Source organism: Meleagris gallopavo, chromosome 8 (assembly GCF_000146605.3).
Source record: "Meleagris gallopavo isolate NT-WF06-2002-E0010 breed Aviagen turkey brand Nicholas breeding stock chromosome 8, Turkey_5.1, whole genome shotgun sequence".
NCBI lineage: Eukaryota > Metazoa > Chordata > Aves > Galliformes > Phasianidae > Meleagris > Meleagris gallopavo.
In genome coordinates this window covers 23,186,133-23,205,047 of record NC_015018.2, presented here as the reverse complement: position 1 = coordinate 23,205,047, position 18,915 = coordinate 23,186,133, and the positions used below count along the sequence as shown (strand labels likewise).

Here is an 18,915-nt window from a genome sequence, read left to right as displayed (position 1 = left end):
ATCCCCATCTGCCAGTTTGGGGATTTGCTGGAAGTGCTGTATCAGTGCTGCAGAGATAATCATCAGTGGTGTCTGCAGTGGTGCTCAACAACTTTTGGCTCAGCCAAGGAATGTGCCCCTATCATATCCAGGGTGCCCCAGATGTACTTGCTGTATCAGTACAGAGAAGAACTGTTGAATCTGCTGCAAGGCTCTCTAGCCACGCTTGTGTTTGGCTTGGACACTGTCATCCCATGCTCAGAGCTGGAGTGTATGTTGGCAGCAGGGAATCGTTGTCACACAGTAATTCTGAGCACAGAGGAGTCAAACTAAAGTTCATTTTGTCCTCTCTTCAAACTTACAGCAGGCTCAAGTTGGCAGGGGGTGCCTTAGCTGCTTTTCTTTCTTTTGAGTGGTGTTTTTTTTTGTTTTGTTTTGTTTTTTTTTTGTTTTTGTTTTTTAATCAATAACTCCTCTCTGTAGTAAGTCTTTTGCTATACATGAATTAAACCTTGTGCTCCTGAGACTGGATGCTGGTTAAAGACAGGCATCTTGCTTGCAAAATAAGTCTCTGTGTCAATCCCATTTTAAATGGTATAGTTATAGGCATAGAAATAATGGTATGGGATCACACAATCTGTTACACACTTGTGTAACAGAAAGAACTGTTAAAAATAATAATAATAATAATTCGTGTAATGAAATAGCAATGCTTCCTAAAGGCTAAAAACCAAGAATAGTCTAAAGACTCAGGTGCAGTTTGTAGCTATGAGACACGTGTATGCTGAAGTCTGACAGCATTGATTGAAGGCAGGGCTGGTGGGTGCCCTTCCTCCTTCACTTCTGTTACTCCTCGCTACTTTCGCTTAGATGAAATGTTGGTTATCATATCTAGTTGCAGTAGTGGTTTTCAGCAGCAAATGAGAGAGCCCCTGAGCTCCAACATGAAACCTGACGTTATCCCAAGGTGTGTTATAGGTAGATAAACCATGTTTTGGGTTTCTTTAACAATAAATGTTTGGACTAGAAATATTGGCATGTGGTTTGTTTTTATTTGTGGTGGTTTGTTGTTTTATTGTTGTTGTTGTTGTTTTTTTAATAGTTTCTCCTTTTTTCCCCAGTCACAAACCTTCATCTGGCTTTTTTTGTTGCCAGTTAAGCAATACCTGTGTCTGTTGCAAATCCTCATTGAGTTTGGAGTGTGAGCATATACAGGACTCTTCCTCTGTAGGACTTTGTAGCTAATTTTCAGGACCTCATCTGGAGAAGCTGTTTTGCTTCCTTGGCTCTGTCGTGGAATTGGAAAACTGAGCTGTGAATAAATAAGCATGGGCTCATCCAAAGGCCTGAGTTGTAGCTGGAAGGAAAACGTGAGGCAGGCTGGAAGAAGCAGCCCAGAACAGCAGTAAGATCGATGCCTAACTGCTCTGTGGTGCAGGCATGGCCCTTGGTGGGGTAACAAGGCCTCTTTGCAGATGTTTGTTGTTTTGTTTGTTTGTTTGTTTTAATTTCTGTGAGAATGTGACCCAGGCTATGACTCTGCCCCCACCTGACTAGGACATGTGGTCTTGGGGGCATTGTACTTTCCTGCTAAATACCTTCACTGAACAGGAGACCAGAGCTGCTTGGATAATACAGGTCAAAATCAAACACATCCTACTTTCATAAATAAACTACAGTGTGAACCTTGTTAGAGCTCTAAAAATAGAAGTGAAAATAGGCATGAAATGAGTAGCTCCATTCCTTTGTGGTGATGGGCAGTAAAAGCTGGCAAGCAGTAGAGAAAACAGGCCAGGAGCAGAGAGATTGCCTCTGCTTAAAGGTAGTCAGCTCCCTGACTCACTGTAAGTGGCTGCCCAGAAAAAAATGTCAAAACTAGTACGAAAATGTGAAGTCGATTAGTTAATGGTGTTGTTTATCCTGTTTTCTATGGGAAGCAAGGAAGAAAGAGGAGGATATCTGCATCTCCTGGTGGAAAATATGGAAAGACAGCTCCTGGAAATAAACTGTAGCCATGGTGACATCTTTAAGTCACATCAGCAAATACCAAATGTCATACCGAGCTCTGAATTTTAATAAGTATTATCTTCTCCATAGAGATCAGGACTTAAAGAAACAAATGTGAGCAGAGTTGACTAAATGCTTCTTGGACCAGCAAGGTGCAAAGGTGCTCTTGAGATCCCTTCCTTCTGTCACACATCATTTGTTGCATCCAAATAGAAGAAAATCGATTCATTAGTCAACTTAAAAGGTGCTAATAGCTCAGTTGCTCTTGATGGAGGTGCCCTTTTGCTTACCTTCAATTTTATTGCAGTGAACTCTAGCTTACCCCTCCAAATGTTCACGTAGTTACTAAATGGGATGTTTTAGCATAAATTTTCAGGGTATGTAAGTTTTTGTTCAACTGTAGCATTCCAACATCATAATTGGTATGGCAACGAACAGACCTACCCAGACTTATTTACTATCCAGACTGGTTTACACTGCCAGAACCATGCCTCTATGATCTGTTTTTTTTATGGCAGTGCCTAAGGGCCAGCTGAGATCAGGGTCCTGTTGTGCTAGACATTTAGGCCTTGTCTCCAGAGAATGGTTGTCTACAGAAGTGTTAGACAAAGGGAACACTGTTCAAAATTGGATGGTGGGGAGGGGAAGGGAAGTAAGATTTTGGGGAGGAAAAATCTTCCCCCTTGAAAAGAATCGGTTTGGTTCTCAATTCTTCTGCAGAGAATTCCCCAGAGCTAGTCCACCTCCCATTAGCAGTCTTAAAGAGGTATTGCTTCTCGAAGGCTTTCCAGAACACATCAGATGCCACTCAGCTTTGAGCTCTGATGGGGAGAGCAAACCCAAACCAACTAAACCTGTTCTTGGTGTACTCCATCAGTATTTGGATGTGCTAATGGTGCTCCTGTCTTCTAGCCAGCTGTTACTCAGAGTTAAAAGCACCTAGAGATCTGCAGCTTGCCAGAATTTCAGTTTTCTATGATGTTGGCATTGGAGTGATTCCAGAAAAATAGTTGCCTAAGTAAAGAAAGTGTGATGCACTGGCAGCAGGGTGTCCAGACAGTCTAATGTGTCCTCTTTTGGTAGCGTTGGACTGAGGAGAGGGAAAGGCTTGATGTTGCAGTCACTCATAGGGTAGCTTAAGTGACTGTCTGTTGAAAAGATAAACTTCGTGCCTCTGTGTCATCCATCTAACAGGTTTAGGTAATCCCTTGCTGTGCTGCTTATTTATTTTAAGTGGGTCTGTATTGTGTAATGCATGTGTATTCCTAATGGAGGGTCTGCAAACCTCTGCTTTTCACCCAAGGACAGCGTTATTCCTACCCTTATTTCATGGTTGATCTGTTCTTAATGGAAAGGAATAAGCCTCACAGTGTTATATTTGTCTTGTTTCAGCTCTGTAAAATACATGGAGATAAGCAGTTTTTCTGAATCTCGCTTCATTAATTTGCATGGCTGACCCTTACTTAGTATCAGATCACTTCAGTGATTATTGCCAGCAAATCTGTGTTCTGTTTGATTAAGCTTGAAGAGACAGAAAGGAGAACATTTAAATATTGGAATTCTGACTTATTGCATACTTGACTGTGCCTTTCTGGAGTCAAAGTGGTAACTGACACAGGTGGCAAGCCAGCCTTTCTCTGAATAATAGGAAAGTAGTTGTTGCTTCTATAGTGCAAGGCTTCATGAGGGGCTTTTAGTCTTGAAATGGAGCAGTTCTCTCTGGGTCTAGGCTGCTTCTCAGATCAGTATAGAGCACCAAAGGCTAAATACCTCTCTTTAAAGTCAGTGTCCCAGGTGACACAGCTAAGCAAGCTGTAAGGAAACTCTTACTGCCATATAGCAAAAACCCTGTGGAGATGCTCATGCATTCTTCCTACCCAGCGGCTAAGCTAAATATTTTCTGCAGCATAGAAGTGCTTTCTGTTGAGAGAGAAGATGAGCATCTTATCAGAAGTTTCTGTCTCAGCAGCCTCTGTGTATTCACCTTCTCTTCTTACACTGCCAGTGCACCTTTTTGTTTGAGCTAATGGAAGCAGAAACCCTGCTAACTCCTGTTTGGTTTTCAATTCTGCATAGATAAGCTCAGGTTTCCCCTTCCTAAAGGTGAATGTCCTCTTCTGTTTCCACCTGCACAGGCTATTCCTATAGCCTGGATATTCATATCACAATTAAAGGTAAAAAGGCAAATCTTTCCTTGTTTTTTTTCTCTATTTTTTTCTTTTGATTTTCCTCCAGCAGCTCAAAATGGGTCAGTCCAGCTGAGCAAAACATAGTAACATGCCTGTAAGTTTCTAAATTTCAGAGAGGTTTAGAAAAAGCCTTCTGAAAATACTGAAGTGGGTTTGTAATCTCTTCTGGGGAATGTGGGTGATACTACTTGCCATGTATGTCCTTGTCCAATGCAACGCAGCTCATTAGTTGGCAGCCCGCTAGCTCAGGGAGCTCTGTAGCCTGCTATTCATCACTCTGGTACTCGTTTCCGAAGCTGTCATTTCCTGCTGCCCTGTGCAGGCAGCTCTTTGAGGCTCAGCTCCCGGGGTCACTGTAGAAACATGGCTTGAATGAAGCTCAGGAGGAAAGCAATGAAGTGGTGTCTGAGGGCGAGCAGAGCGTTCAGCTTCTAACATCAGTATTTGTGATAATGTACCATCTGGGCTACGGTCTTGCCAGATCTAATAAATAGAGCTGGACAGAAGCTGTGTTTGGAAAGCAGAGCTTCAGGGAACAGGCAGCATATGGAAATGGCCATTTCTGAGATGGCCAAGTGCTGTGTGGTGCTGCTCTACACAACTGAGCTGGGGACCAGGAGACCAAAGTGTCTCCCTTCCTTTAGCAGGAGGAGCTTCATGGCTCTGAAGGATTCCAGAGCTGTTTGTAAAAGGCAGTGTCTTTAGCTAGGTAGCCCAACTGTACTTCAGACTGATCCAGTATCACTGCTGGATATAGTATGGTCTTTGTTCCTTGCTTCAAGCTCTTGTCCAGTGCTGCTGGATTCTGCCCTGAAGTTACTGGTCTGTCTCAGAAGTGGCTGCTGTATTTTTGACTGAAATATGGGATACTTATGCAACTCTAGCACCTGGAGTGCTGTTTTGTACTATGCTAGGATCACTTCTTGTCTACAGTCTCTCTTTTTCCTGAATCCGTGTGGCTTTGAGGATTTCTCAGTAAGCAAATGACATCTCATTCTATGAAGACCTCATAAAAAGAAATTAAAAGGAAAACAACTTGTCAGTCTGTGTGGGATGTGAATACTGGCTATTCTCTGCTGCCTGTGAAGGCTGTCTCCTATCTGCTGGGTCTGGGGGTCTGTAACATTTTAAACCAGTAGGAAGTAATTTGTAATCTTTGGAACAGGATTACCATGAGACCCATTTGAAAGCTTATTCGTGTTTTCCTAGAGAGAGCTTGGACACAAAATATGTTTGCTTTAAGATTAAGTCCTGTGAAGGTAAGGGAAATTACATGCAAGTTTGACTATTGCACCCTGTTGGCTGACCACAGAAAACACAACCTCACAACTGGTAATGAGAGTCTCCATTGGATCCTGGGGCTGAGATGCTCCTATGGGGTGGAAAGCCATCTGTTTGCATGCTTTCACTGTAACTAACTGTTGGCTCTGGGAAATCTTCTGCAGGCATAGCTTTCTGAAGGCAGTGGGTTGCTCTTTTGCTGCCTCTGAGTGACCACCTGGATCTGCATGTTGTGCACTGTTTGCATCAATCTTTCTCTATCCACACCTCAACAAACTCACTTGGAGCTGGGGATTCTTTATGTTACTAATGGCTACAGACATGGAGTCCATGATATCATTTTGGCAGGTTCACTGAACCCTCACTCAGATCTATAGAGTAGGTGTAAATGTAGAAATGATGTGTTAATGGAGAGGAGATGGCTGAACAGGGTTTGAGTAGGGCAAGGGAGGACTTATTGTTTGGCTTCCCTACTTGGGCTGGATCTTCCTAACAGTAAAAGCACTAAGTAGATAAAAAACAGAAGTCCTATTGGAAGTAGAGATGAAAGCCTGTAGGCTGTAATTAAGGACACAGCAAGGAAAGTGGCCCATGAATGACCTGAATGATTAGAGAAGCTGTACTGAAAGAGAGAGGCTGCAGTTGGCATCCTCACTGGTTAACTTCTGAGGGCTTGTGTAACAAGAGAAGAAGGCACTGTACAGGTACCACATGGTGCCCGTACAGACCCCACACACAGCTTTTTGTACTGGCTATTAAGTCAGTGTGCTCTCTAGCAATCTTATCTTGTGGTTACTACAATCAAAGATTTCTTTGCTGAGGAGGAAGTGTAGATCTGTCACTTTACAAGAGACAGAAGATCGAGGAAAAGAAAGAGAAAACTAATCTGTATTGCAATCAGACTTGAAGGTCAGGCAGGAAGTCCTGTTTCCAAGCCAATTAGATGGAAAAAGGAAAATCTGCAATAAGTATTTTCTGGAATACCTAGGTTGGTTCTACAGGTCGCATAACAGGATCAGGCTGGCCAGCATACCAGTGCAAGTCAGTAGCCTTCTGAAAGCTTTTTGTTTATGGTGGATCTTGGTTTGCTCTGTTACTGAGCAGTACTTGGCATTCACAGGCTGACAGCTGTAGCCAGGCTGCCTATGCAGTACAGTATGCCCACCAAAAGAAAGCTTTGTTCCTTGTCATGACTGATAGTTCCTCTGAGAAAAATACTCCTCTCTTAGTTCCTTTTATTTCTGTATTGAGCAAAGGCTGTGAAGCACAAACTGCTTGGTTTATATGGAATGCGCACACTGCAGACAGTTTCATTATGAGGTGTTCATGAAACCAAGTAAAGCAGGAAGGGAAAGACTCTATTAAATTTATTATCAGAAGGCATTAGTATATTTGAAACTTGAAATATCTTTACTTTTTTGCAACTTGCAACCTGCTGGCTTTTTCATTGCTCTGTTCTCTTTCAGCCCTCAGTAGCCTGTGATGCTGGCCAACGTTTGGGCATGATGACTATTTTTTTGCAACTGGAAAAGCTAGTGGTACTTTCTTCTGCTTCTCTCTTGAGAGCCCAGGGTACTTGATAATTTGGGGAAAGCTGGTGATATAGAGCTTGGTGGGACTTTGCCTGGGATTTGCAGGAGGTTTCCAAGACTTTTGCATAGCTGTTAATGTAATAGTGCATTTATTTCCTTGCTTTAAGGACACAACTGGTGTAATTTGTACTGGATTATACAATGGCCTCGTGGATGTACGTGCCAATTTTTGAGAACGTGTTTGGCAGATTCCTTCATTCCAGCTGTGTCAATACATGAGCTTGAGGTCTTTTTTTCTTAAAACAAAACAAAACAAAAAAAAAACAGGGAGGGGAAGCCCTTAGGTATCTACTGAGCCATAGCAAATAGCTGCAGATCCAGCACAAGGGGAGTTTAATGTTATCAGAATGCTAAGATAAACAGAGCATTTTACACTTACATGTACGTGCATAAATTCCCTATTATAATAAGAGATAAGTATGTAAGTATTTTTCCAAATGTGTACCTCTGGACGACTTACCACCTACTTGCATATAAGATTTGAACAAACACAGTAATATGGTATTTCCTCGTTGTCTAAGACTCCGAATATCCATCGTCTCTACTGGTGATGTAACCCATAAAGTATTAGAGCTGATTTGTATATTATCCAGTTTTTGCTTTTCCCATGAATTTTTCCCATGTTCTAAACATTTCTGCTTATTCCAGAAGTACAAGAAAATACAGCTCCAATCCCAGTAGAAGACTAGAATTATACTTATTTGAATGCAGAGGTCAGGGTGTGAATTTCTACATATGTTTGTGCATATAATGTGATGTGGAAGAAATCCAGGCAAGCTAGATATTTAAGCCAGAATCTGAGATTCACTTGGGGGCTCTCAATTGAGCACTTATGTACACACCTAGGCAGCTTAGCTACTCTTGGTCCAGGAAAAACTTGTGTGACAGCAATAATTAAGATATTTTATTCACATGTAGTGCATCCTTCATGCCAGCTAGCTCTGCAACCAAAAGAACTGAGTATAGCAGCAAGGGGGAGATGTACTAAAAGCACAGCTGAAGAGCTTCTATCTGCCAAGCTCATGTGATTGGTAGTAGGGGTGGAAAAAGATGGCTAACTGGAAGGATTGGGATAGCAAGTCCATAACCACATAGACTGGAAGCAACTAGTTACCTTAACAGGTGGTTATTACAAGGAAGAAACAACTCTTTCACTTGTAACACCACACAGACTTTGGGATTCATTTCTCATTTCTCTGAATTCAGTAATAACTGAAGTAGTGCAAGGAATTCAATTCCCTGTGCTGCTGCTGAGCCTTAAGTATTAACTGTTTAGCTATTACTATCAGCTATTGCTGGAGAACAGCAAACCCTGGTCTCAGTTCTTAGCCTTCTGTTCTGACTTTTAGCTCCATAAGGCGAAGTGCTGTTCTGTTAATAGCCAAAAAAAAATGATATCAGCAGAGACCAGCCATCTAGAGGTCCCCACCTCCTACTTCCCATCTCTTCCCTCTCCTTAGGAAGCCCTCTCCTCAGACATTTGTTTCCATCACCAAATTAAGCCAAACTGCTGTAGCCTTTACCTTGAAAACACAACTTAGCATTCCTTTAAAAAGGTGGGAGAGAGAAAAGTGTCTCCTGTGCATTCTATATTTGCTTTGGGTTCACAGGGCTCTTAAGTGATGCTCTTAAGCTGAAACTGCTGTTTCTTGTAAAATGCTGAAGTAAGGCTCTGGGCTGTGCAACCACTTTTTTCAGTATTACATGTGTTGACTCTTGACTGTCTTTGACTCTCCAAAGTTAAGTATTTTCTTCGAGAGAGAGAATGCTCACATTCCTTCAAAAAACAAACAAACAAACAAAAAAAACAAAACCAAAAAAAAACAGCAGTACTAGAGTTTCTGTGTTTGTAGTTCTCTATTCAGCTTTTGGTGGTCTAATAGAAAACCTGTTTCATGGCTCATATAGAAATTGCAGTTACCTGGGCAGCTGACAGGTTTTCTCCTATGCTGGACTACCAGAAGAGGAACTGCAGGCAAGACACCTTTCTCTTTTCTCTCACATGAGAAATCTAGCAACTCTGCTGCCTAACCAGAGCTATGTAAGGTTCTTGGGGTATTTCCTCAGCAAATTTGAAAACGTCTTGGAGAAGAGCAATAGTGAGCTGTAGTGGATTTGGTTTTTGTTTACTCCTGAAGTTGTATGTACCTAGACGTCAACCACAATAGTTGCCAGTTAGATTAGAACCTTTGTATGCATGACTGCTTTTGCAAAATGAGGCTTCCACTTGGAAGTGGATTTGCCCCTGGAAATGCATAGATACTGGTTTCTGGGATGCAGCTCTAGGAGTTGCACCGGTTGGAAGGATCACAACACGCAGTTGAGCTGAAATCCTAACACGTGGCCCAGTCTGGTTTGGTATGGCACATAAAAGGCTGTGAATCTGTGCTGTGAATCTTCATTATGTTCCAGTGGGATGTCTGGTACAAGCACATCTTTCTTCCTTTAGAACATCCTTTGTTTGAGCCCTGCTTCCATCTTTAGAAGGAGGTAAACCTTGCTTATGGCTGAATGGTGGCTGCAGTAAAATCTGTGGTGCACACAGGCTGAGAAACCCTGTGTTTGAAGATGAAAGCTGCCTTTAATATTTCACTGACTTTAATAATTCACCCAGAGATGACAGCTTCAGTCTGCTGTGCAGTGACTCACATATGGACCTCTATACCCTAAACCACAGTAAGGGCCATGTGAGGAAGACCTCTTGTATGTATGCCCATATATAACAGAAAGGTGCTTCTTTGTGAATCACAAGCATGTAAAATGCTCTGAAATCAGGCACTGGCCTTATTTCATGTGATTTCAGTGCTGTCAACCAGGTACTGTTGCCAAATGTGTGTGAATAAGCAGCCCGGTGCAGAGAGAAGAGCCAGCATGTACAATGGTAATATGTAACAGTATATGGACACTGCAGTGAAATTTTAGGAAGTGGGTGTGGGAATATGCTTACTGCAGAAAATCCCTCATGCGAAATGTTACTTCTGATGTCTTTCTTCTTCTGCATGTTCTTTGGAGGTCTGTCCAAAGCAATTATAACTGACTTTTCTATGTGTATCAAATATACATGCTCTGTGTGGGAAGTAAGAGCTCCAAAGGGGAGGAAAAAGCAAGTGCCTGCATCTGTACAGCAATACTCACACCGAGCTATTCTTTAAAAAAGCAGATAACATCTCTGAATGAAAATAGTCAGCTGTTGGCGAGAAAACGTCTGTGTGCCATGTTTGAAGAAGCCTGATAGCATCTAGTACTGCTTTGCAGGGCAGCTCAAGTTGTTGGAACTGTCTTTTGAGATTTCTTGATCTAAGGCAAAAGGACTTAAAAGGTAGCAGCTCTCTGAAGTGCAAAGAGCACATGTCAAATGTACCAAACTGCTGCTTAAGTATGGTTTTTCCAAGACTCTTGAGAGGTGGAGTGTTACTCAAGTGTTTGTTTAGAAGAACGTGTTGTCCACTCATGCAGGAGAGATTCCTATTCCCTTTTTACAGCTTTGCTGCCCTTGCTTATTTTGGTTAATCTAAAAATTGACGGTAAAGATCTGCAGAGAACTTAATGGCTAAGGGGAGAACTAGAGGCCAATATTCAGCAAGATCATGTCTTTTTTTTTTTCCTTTTTTTAAGATTTTTTTGTTGCATCTCATAAGATACTTTTGTTCAAACCCTAAATTTTCCTGTCTGTGTGGAGAAATGGACAATATGGAAGCAAAGATGGGTGAGGGTCAACATAAGCGAAACTTTCACAAAATATAGTCCTATAACTGTTTTCTAGTGGTTTCCAGTAGGGTTGGTTGACGATAACCCTTGCTTCCTTAATTCTACATTTTTAAAGCCTTTTGGTGAGAGAACTAGGAATATAATTAAAATCAAAATTATGATTTCCTTTTTTGGGGTCACTTATTCTTAAATGTTGCTAATCTGTTTCACAGTCATCATTGTAGTACAAGTGGAACTCTTGCATCCCATACCAAAATCTGAGCTATCAGAAACCAGATGGACCTTGTGAGTATTGAGATATCTTGGCTATTGCAGCAAAGGATGCTGACATATGCCAACCAAAAAGTCAACTCACGTGGAGAGAATGTTGCATGCTTACCTTAGAAATTCATATTCCTGGATTAATATTAAGGCACAATTTTGAGTAATGCAGCAAAACTTAAGCAGAGCTTGGTGCCATGGCTCTACATTCTCTATCTGCCTCCTCTGGGACTGAAACTTCCTCTGAATCCTTACCAGGACTGAGGGCCGGGTTATAATCTCCATCTAGACATCCACGCCACATCAGCTTTAGAGCTGCATGTTGATGTCTGAGAGTCAGAGGTATCTGTAAGGGTTAACTCGAGCTACAAGTCACTGCCTAATTTTTACAGATGGTGTGAGTGCAATAGCGAACCTCAGACTGGCTTGGCAGCGCACACAGATAACTTTACATAATTCCATGCAGATGTTGCTGTAGAATGGTTCTAATAATGAATTGTGAAGTCGAGCTAAACTCCAGCATAGAGAGAAAACTCAAAATAAATGCAGTGTTTTGTTCTGTTTCAACAGTAAATTTTCTAACAGCGTTTCTGCAATACCATGATGGTTTTGGAAAGATGGCAGGGGGGGAACAAGCAGTAGTTGGCTTATTTTAGTCTTAACTTTCTGCAAACAAAGGCCAATCTGGTTAACTTGCATGTAGACCAGTAACTGTGAACTTGCTAAATAAATAAATAAATAGGTGGTGCTGGTGGGGCCAAATAGCAGCTGCCATCATATTTTTGATGGATTGGTAGTGCAGAGCAAGCTACGGCATTAACAGCTTGGCAGATTTGCTTTCCGCAAGTTGTGGGTGTCATGCACAAGCTGCATCGTGGCACTTACCTGCCCTTCAGCCACCTTCTTCTAGGAGGCTCTAAGTTTTTGCCATATGTTGTTATTTCCTTTTGGTAAAGGATATGTCTAAGGTGTGCCATCATAATTCAGATTTCTTACCTTGTAAAGTATGAGCTACCTTAGCAATTCCTGCCTGTCCACTCTAAAACTCCACATTTTTCTTGTGAGTATCCATTTGGACATTTCTTCTTTTTGTGCTTGATTACAAGCATGTACTAAACTGTGTTTGCTACCCATGTCAATACATTACTGGTAAATGAGGAACAACCGTGAAGATGCATTTTTGAAACTCTCTGGCAGATTCTGAGTGCTTGTTGCTGTGGCCTTCGTGGCAGGAGAATCCACCTCCTGCTGAGGAGGAATAACTAAATTTAAACTTTCCAACCATGAGCTTCATGAAGCAAAGTTTCCAACCCTCTGCTGGGCCAGAAAATGGAAAGCTGTGTCTAAGCTTGGAGGGTAAATAAATAAAGCAACCTAGCAGCTGTGCTGTGACAAGCGAGGGGGTTTGTTCCTTGGGCCACATGTCTCCCTGCAGCAGGCTCGGAAGGAAAATGAGGAATTCTAAATCCTGTCTTCCAGTAGAATCTTCCCTAACAAATTTTGATATGAATGTGGGAGGAGAAGGGTTGCAGAAGGGCTGTATGGCCACCACATGAGTCTGTGATTTGCCATAAATTTATTAAGTTTGTGCCCCATCTATTTACAAACCAGCCCAGCTTGTCTCTGTCTTAGCTCATTACAGACAGGTTCAGGTTCCTGTGAAATTTCTTGGTTTTATGATGGCCATTAAAGTATGTAAACAGTTTTGAAGCACTTGTGCAGAAATAATTGCTTTCTCATCTCCCTTTGGGAAGGCTCTGAAACTGGTGTTGAACAATAGCTATTCTGACAAATCAGCTTGCATTTTTGGGGAGATATTATAGAAAATAAAACATTTCTATTGCTTTCTTAGCTTTTTGTTGTCCTGTATTTTAACCCTGTCCTTACCTGACGGGAGCAAAATGTAGTTCTACTTGGAACGGAGAGCCATGGTTTGTTGGGTGAGCAGCTTTACATTGAGCTTAACACAAGACTCTATAACTGAATGCAGCCAAGGAAGAAAAGAGGCAAGGATAGTTACAACAGGGATGCACTTAACTAAAAGTTGGATGAATAATATTGTAGGTGAACCATCCATAGCTGTGACCTAAAGGCTGTCTCAATAGAGTTCATTGTCATTGATGTTTTTATAAACGGTGATGGAAACATGGAGGTTCAGATGAGAAGGCAAATAGCTTGTGCTTACAGCCTGAAGTCATGTTTCAGTTGTTGTTTTCTCCTCTTATTTCTAAGCAGTACTTCCTGGAGTGTTGAATTCTGGTCATGATTGTTGAATAACAGCCACAGTGATAAGTGTGCTAGAAGCACTTATAGCCTAATCTGAAATGTGTGCCCTTCTGTTACTCTTTCTAACTCCTTTTTTTTTTTTTTTTCTTATGGTGATGCACCATATCAGGATTTGTGCTATCTCCTTCATTTCCCCAGTGCTGAGGAAGTCTTTCAAGTCTGTAGATGTACACATTGCAAAAACTTTGAGAGAACGAACTGAATAACTCAAATCAGTCGTTATGGGTAGATTTCAGATTTCTAAAAAGAAACTGATCCTTAACAATTATTTCTTTATTTTTGTGACTTGCTTGTGCACTCATCTGGCACTGTGAGAGCATCTGATAGAAACAGCCTCTTTCTAGGAGGATTCAGAGTGATTTAAACCTACTCTAAATTTTCTGACTCTATACCTGTTTCTCAGTAGCATCTCACTATTCTTGCTCTTACTGTTGACTGAGCAACTTCTTTTGCTTCTTTTTGTAGGATGGTGGTTTGTGAGCACTGCAGAGGAGCAGGGCTGGGTCCCTGCTACGTACTTGGAATCCCAAAATGGAACCAGAGATGATTCTGACATCAACACATCCAAAACTGGGGAAGGTATGGAAAGTCTTCTTGTTATCGAGGGGAAACTGGTACTTGCTGTGCTTTATGCTTTTCCACCTGTAGGAAACAACTATGAAGGCTCTTACCACCATTTGTGGCTGCTAAGCCACTACAGAACTTTTCTGACTTTTTTGTATCAGTACATAAATTGTTGCAGAAGAAACTGGGGAAAAGTACATGCCTGTAATCCCTTTGTGACTCATACTGTCACTGTAACAAAGGTTCTAAAGAAATGATGTTCGTTTTAGTACTCTTAAACAATATGAAAACAACTTTTGTGCAAGTCCAAGCATTATGTTCTTGTAGAGATCTTGGATTGTGTTGGCTACTGAAGGAGAGAACTTGCATGGCCTATCTTCAGAAATTATACAAATGAGAGCTGTTAATTGGAAGATGCTGCTTTTTGAAGCCACAGGCAATTAAAAAGAGGTTTAACTTCAATGGCGGCTTCTCATTACACTTTTTAAGTAAATCCTTGAAACTAGCTTAACTGCTGCTTACTGTGGTCTGTGAGTGTGCAGAGGTCATATTCTGCTAAAAATGAGATACCATTTGTCATATATATGTATTCAGCAGCACTGGTTTTTGGCTAAAGATGCTTATTCAGGTTCCAGAAATGGAATAGTACAGCCTCACGTGTTCCATTATGAAAGACTAACCACATCTTAATGGACTTTTCATGTAGTAACTGTGTACAAAGGACACTTTTATTATTATTTGCTCCATTCTAATGAATCTCTAGCTAAATTTGTAGGTGTTTTTGACATGATGCTTATTCCACAATGTGTGTAGAAAACAAACAGACCTTTCTGTCAGATACGTTTGAGATGTGTTGGGATGATTCTGCCCATTAAGATAGCTAACAGCCATAACATTATTTTGTGCTGGACATCAGGAGTGATATCTATGGCTTATTGAAATCTTTGGCTCTAACTCTTTTTTCCCTGCTCAAAGCTACCCATATCCTGGGTCACTTAGGATTTAGAGACCTACTGGTAGACAGGGAACCAATCTGCTATGACACAACGTTTTAGCAGATGCAAAAGCAGTTAGTGAAGTTCCTGCTGGTAAAGAACAAACAACTTACTGCTGTTCTCTGAAAGAGTTGAAGAATGTCTTGTCTGTTGATCTGTAGCTGCCTCCCTTTTCCTGACTCTTAAATATGGCGCGTGCTTGACAGCCTTATTGCTTTAACTGCTTTCATTTTAAGATCTCTTCCTTTCATGTTGCCCTCTGGAGTGTATTCTGCACAGGGTTGTTGCTGCATGACAGTCAGTCTTGGTAATGGAAAATCCATCAAATGTTTCTTATCTTCTTCTCGGCCCTCTTTAATCTGCTACATTGCTCTCCTCAGCTATGGTCAGCAGTCACATTCCCTGTCTTACTGCAAATCCAGATACACTGAAACCTGAGACCATTCTTCTCATGTTCAGTTCCATCCCAGTGACAAATCTAATTGTGTTACCTCCACAGCTGCTTTGATGTGCCCAGCTTTTCTTTGCTTTTCAGCAACTTTGTTCTATGTTATTAACCACAAGCTGAGGCTTCTTTTGTTCTTTTTCCCTCCTTTTGCTTTGGTTTTTTTCTTTACTAGAGCTATTCTCCTTGCCACGTAGTGAAATGTCCTCCTAATATTTATTAGTAGAAAGGAAAGGCTTTTTTCAAGAGTTAGTCTTTCCTTATTGTACAATTCTATGATAAGGAAAGACCAACTCTTGAAGGACAAGGGGAAATGGCTTCAAGTTGTGCCAGGCTAAGTTTAGGCTGGATATCAGGAAAAACTTCTTTACAGAAAGGGTTGTTAAGTGCTGGAATAGGCTCCCCAGGGAGATGGTTGAGTCATCATCCCTGAATGTGTTGTAAAACCATTTGGATGTGGTGCTCAGGGACATGATTTAGTGAAGAGTTGTTAGAGTTAGGGTAATATGATTAGGTTGCAGTTGGACTTGATGATCTTTAAGTCTTTTCCAACGTGAGCGATTCTATGATTCTGTGAACGTGTAAAACCAAAGGTACTTTCACAGACAACTGGCCAACTCTCAGTAAGCAGGTGAAGGGGGTTCCAATAAAACTGATTGGGTTGCATTAAGTGCCCCAGTCTGTGTGTGCAGAGTGTATATGGCAGAAGTGTTTCCTCCTTGTATTTGAGCCTGCACAACATCTTTCTATAGGATGAGGGCAAACAGTCAGCTGCTACCTGGGCCTGTGTTTAGAGCAAGAGCCTCTTACAAAGTTTGGAAAACATTTGGAAAGCAATACAGAGAAACATTTGCAGCCACAGAAGCTGTTAAATAAGCATTCTGAAATAATCCCCTGAAAGGATTAGACACTTTTTGACAAATAACCCTTCTGGTGGCTAACAATGGGATGTTGGGGGGGAGAGGGCAGAGGCTTGTTTGGGTAAGTTAATTAATATTTTTTTTACTTGAACAGCCAATCCTTCCCCTGATCAAATCATTTTGCTGTTCCTACTTGCCTACGGAGCGCAGTTCTGGAATCCCACGGTGTCTGCTCTCATGAGTCTGAGAGCATATTCCCAAAATGACTTCAGAGTCAACATAAAGGAATTAGCTGATGAACAGCTTTTGCATTAATCTGATAGCACCAAGCATGCTTCCAATAGGAAGGAAGGCCTTCCATTGGAAGCATAGAAAAAGGAAAGTGTCAAGGTTATGTGCAAATCCAAATGTTCTGTGTTCACATCTTCACAAGTAGTCAAAGGAACTGAAGTTCAGTTCCATGTATGCAATCTGGAAAACAAGTGGTGTCCTCTGTGCACAGCTGCTCTCACAGTGTCATTTCCATAAATCCTTCATCTTTGTTTATATTTGAAGCATAAATTATTGTTGGAGTGCGGAACTAATTCACATTTCTAGCTTGTTAGCTTCTTGAGCCTGCTCAAAAACAGGTTAGTTATCAAAATAAGTTTTTATTTCCTTATATTTTAATCAATATGTTAGAAATTGAGGTTTGAATAATGAATGTTATCTGTGGCAGTACTTATGAGTCATATGTTGCAATCAAGGAGACGTCAGTCTCCAGTTGAGTTCAGTTCCTGAGTGCTGTTAAGTGTGCTCACGTATGAGAAGCCATATTCTTTGTTTTTCTACTTGGATTTTTTTTTAACATGATAATTTGCTTAGAGAGGGTTAGAGCTCTGGTTTTGACTGTTGCATGGAATGAACTACTGAATTCTTCAAAGACCCTTCAGCCTGATTAGGAGATGCAACAGCAGTGTGATATTGATCTGACCTGCTACTGCAGTCACCATGGACAAGTTTTCCTCTGTTGTGCAGTTTGCTTTTGGGTATATGTGTGTTTTTTCATATTTTTCTTAAAGCCAGTAGCAACACTAGCAATTTTTGACAGTTCTAGATGATTTCTATTTCTCAGGCTCAAGAGTCTAACTTGTTTCACTGTGCTATGTCAGCTAAACCGGTTTCTGCCTCCCACCTAATCTGTTTGTTTAACAAGACTGGTGCTTGTAAATGCCATGTTTTGTTTTTATTTCTCACCCTCCCACCATTTTTTTTTTTTTCCTTTTATGTTTCCATCCATGTTCCAAACTAGTTTCTAAGCGACGCAAGGCTCACCTGAGGCGCCTGGACCGGCGATGGACGCTGGGCGGGATAGTCAACAGGCAGCAGAGTCGAGGTGAATGAATAGCTTCCTATGGCAACAGCCCCAAGGGCACACCAAATACCATGCTGCTGCCTCCGCTTTTGCGCACCTGAGTGCTCCCCGGGGTCTTTCTCCCTCTGTACACTGCTAGAGAGAGGCTGAAGCTTCAGAGTTCTGATGTGTATGTCATATATGACAGATTGAGGGTGTCTTGGAGCCACGCTTAGGCACCTCAAAAAATGATAGGCAAATAAGGCAAATAATTATGTGTAATTCTGTAGCGTGACTGCTTGTGCAGACTGGCAAAGTTCACATCTGTTGTGTTTTAACTTTGAGTGCATCTGTACTCAGTCTTTCCTACCTCCGCAAATTCAAGGGATACGTTCAGGGCTATTAAGAGCCAAAAAAGAATTCCAGAGAGATCAGAGATGACCAAAGAGATCAGAGATGTGTGCTGGAAAAGTGCTTGGTGTAGTCTCCTCTCTCCCCTGTAAGCAGGGTTTAGTACTGGAGGAAGACTTCTAGGGAAGTTCTGGGAGCTTCTGGATGTTAGTGCTAGTTCTTTGAATATCACCACTAGCAGCATCTTTTTAGCTTTGGTCTGGTGAGAGGGGGGGGGGAAAAATCAACCTCACTTCACGTTTTGAAGTTGCATTTGGAATCTGATGAGGAATCTTCCAAACCAAGCACTTCTCCAGAGCATGGAACTCTATCTTTCTTGGAGTAAAAGTACCACTTTCTGTTTTCTTCTCCACTTTCTTGCAGGATCACCCACGTATTCGCTGCACTTTATAAAGGGGGGGAGGGAGCCTTCCACTTGTACCACTGTGTGAGTTTTACTTAACCTTACTGAGAGAATGGAACCAGATATAAGCAAAAAGAAGCTTACCAGCTCCCAGTAAAGAGAAAGTGTACTTCTAAAGTTTCAAACTTACCTTCTCCTGGTTTTGGTGGTAGTCCTGAGTGCAGACCTATTAAGATTCCAAGCAACAAATAACTTCAGTGACTTTTTTTTTTTAACCTGTGCTTCAAAGTATCTGTGAGGGAACCACAATAACAAGAGGGGTTGTCTTTCCCTAGAGTAGCTTCATCCTGCATTAACCAATACTGCAATAACCACCCTGCAATAACCAATCCTGAGGCAAGATCCTGCCTTAGGCACCAGATACACATCAAAGGTGTCAAAAAGCAAACAACAGTAAGCACATGTGCTGGCATGTAGGGGGGAGAAACAGCTTCTGTACCCAAAGAATTTGGGAGCTGCTTATTTTTTTCATATCAAACTCTGCCAGATGCTTCCTGACACTTTAACTAGGAGAACTTTGGGGAATCAGTTTTCTAAGCACTCTGTTTACCAGTTTTTATATATATATATATATATATATATATATATATATATATATATT

General features: G+C 41.4%; 1 protein-coding gene across 5 annotated transcripts in view; it reads left to right on the top strand.

Annotated features, from left to right (window-relative positions):
* The window catches only part of SH3PXD2A (SH3 and PX domains 2A), a 228,984-nt gene that overhangs the window by 182,685 nt on the left and 27,384 nt on the right, over positions 1 to 18,915 (top strand). For 4 of the 5 annotated variants that reach the window (XM_031554493.1, XM_010714665.3, XM_031554494.1 and 1 more), the window contains 2 exons: positions 13,769 to 13,882; positions 17,459 to 17,542. In XM_031554493.1, coding sequence (XP_031410353.1) covers positions 13,769 to 13,882; positions 17,459 to 17,542 — 198 coding nt within the window. The remainder of the gene's footprint in view (positions 1 to 13,768; positions 13,883 to 17,458; positions 17,543 to 18,915) is intronic. The other variant, XM_010714667.3, reaches the window with a different exon arrangement.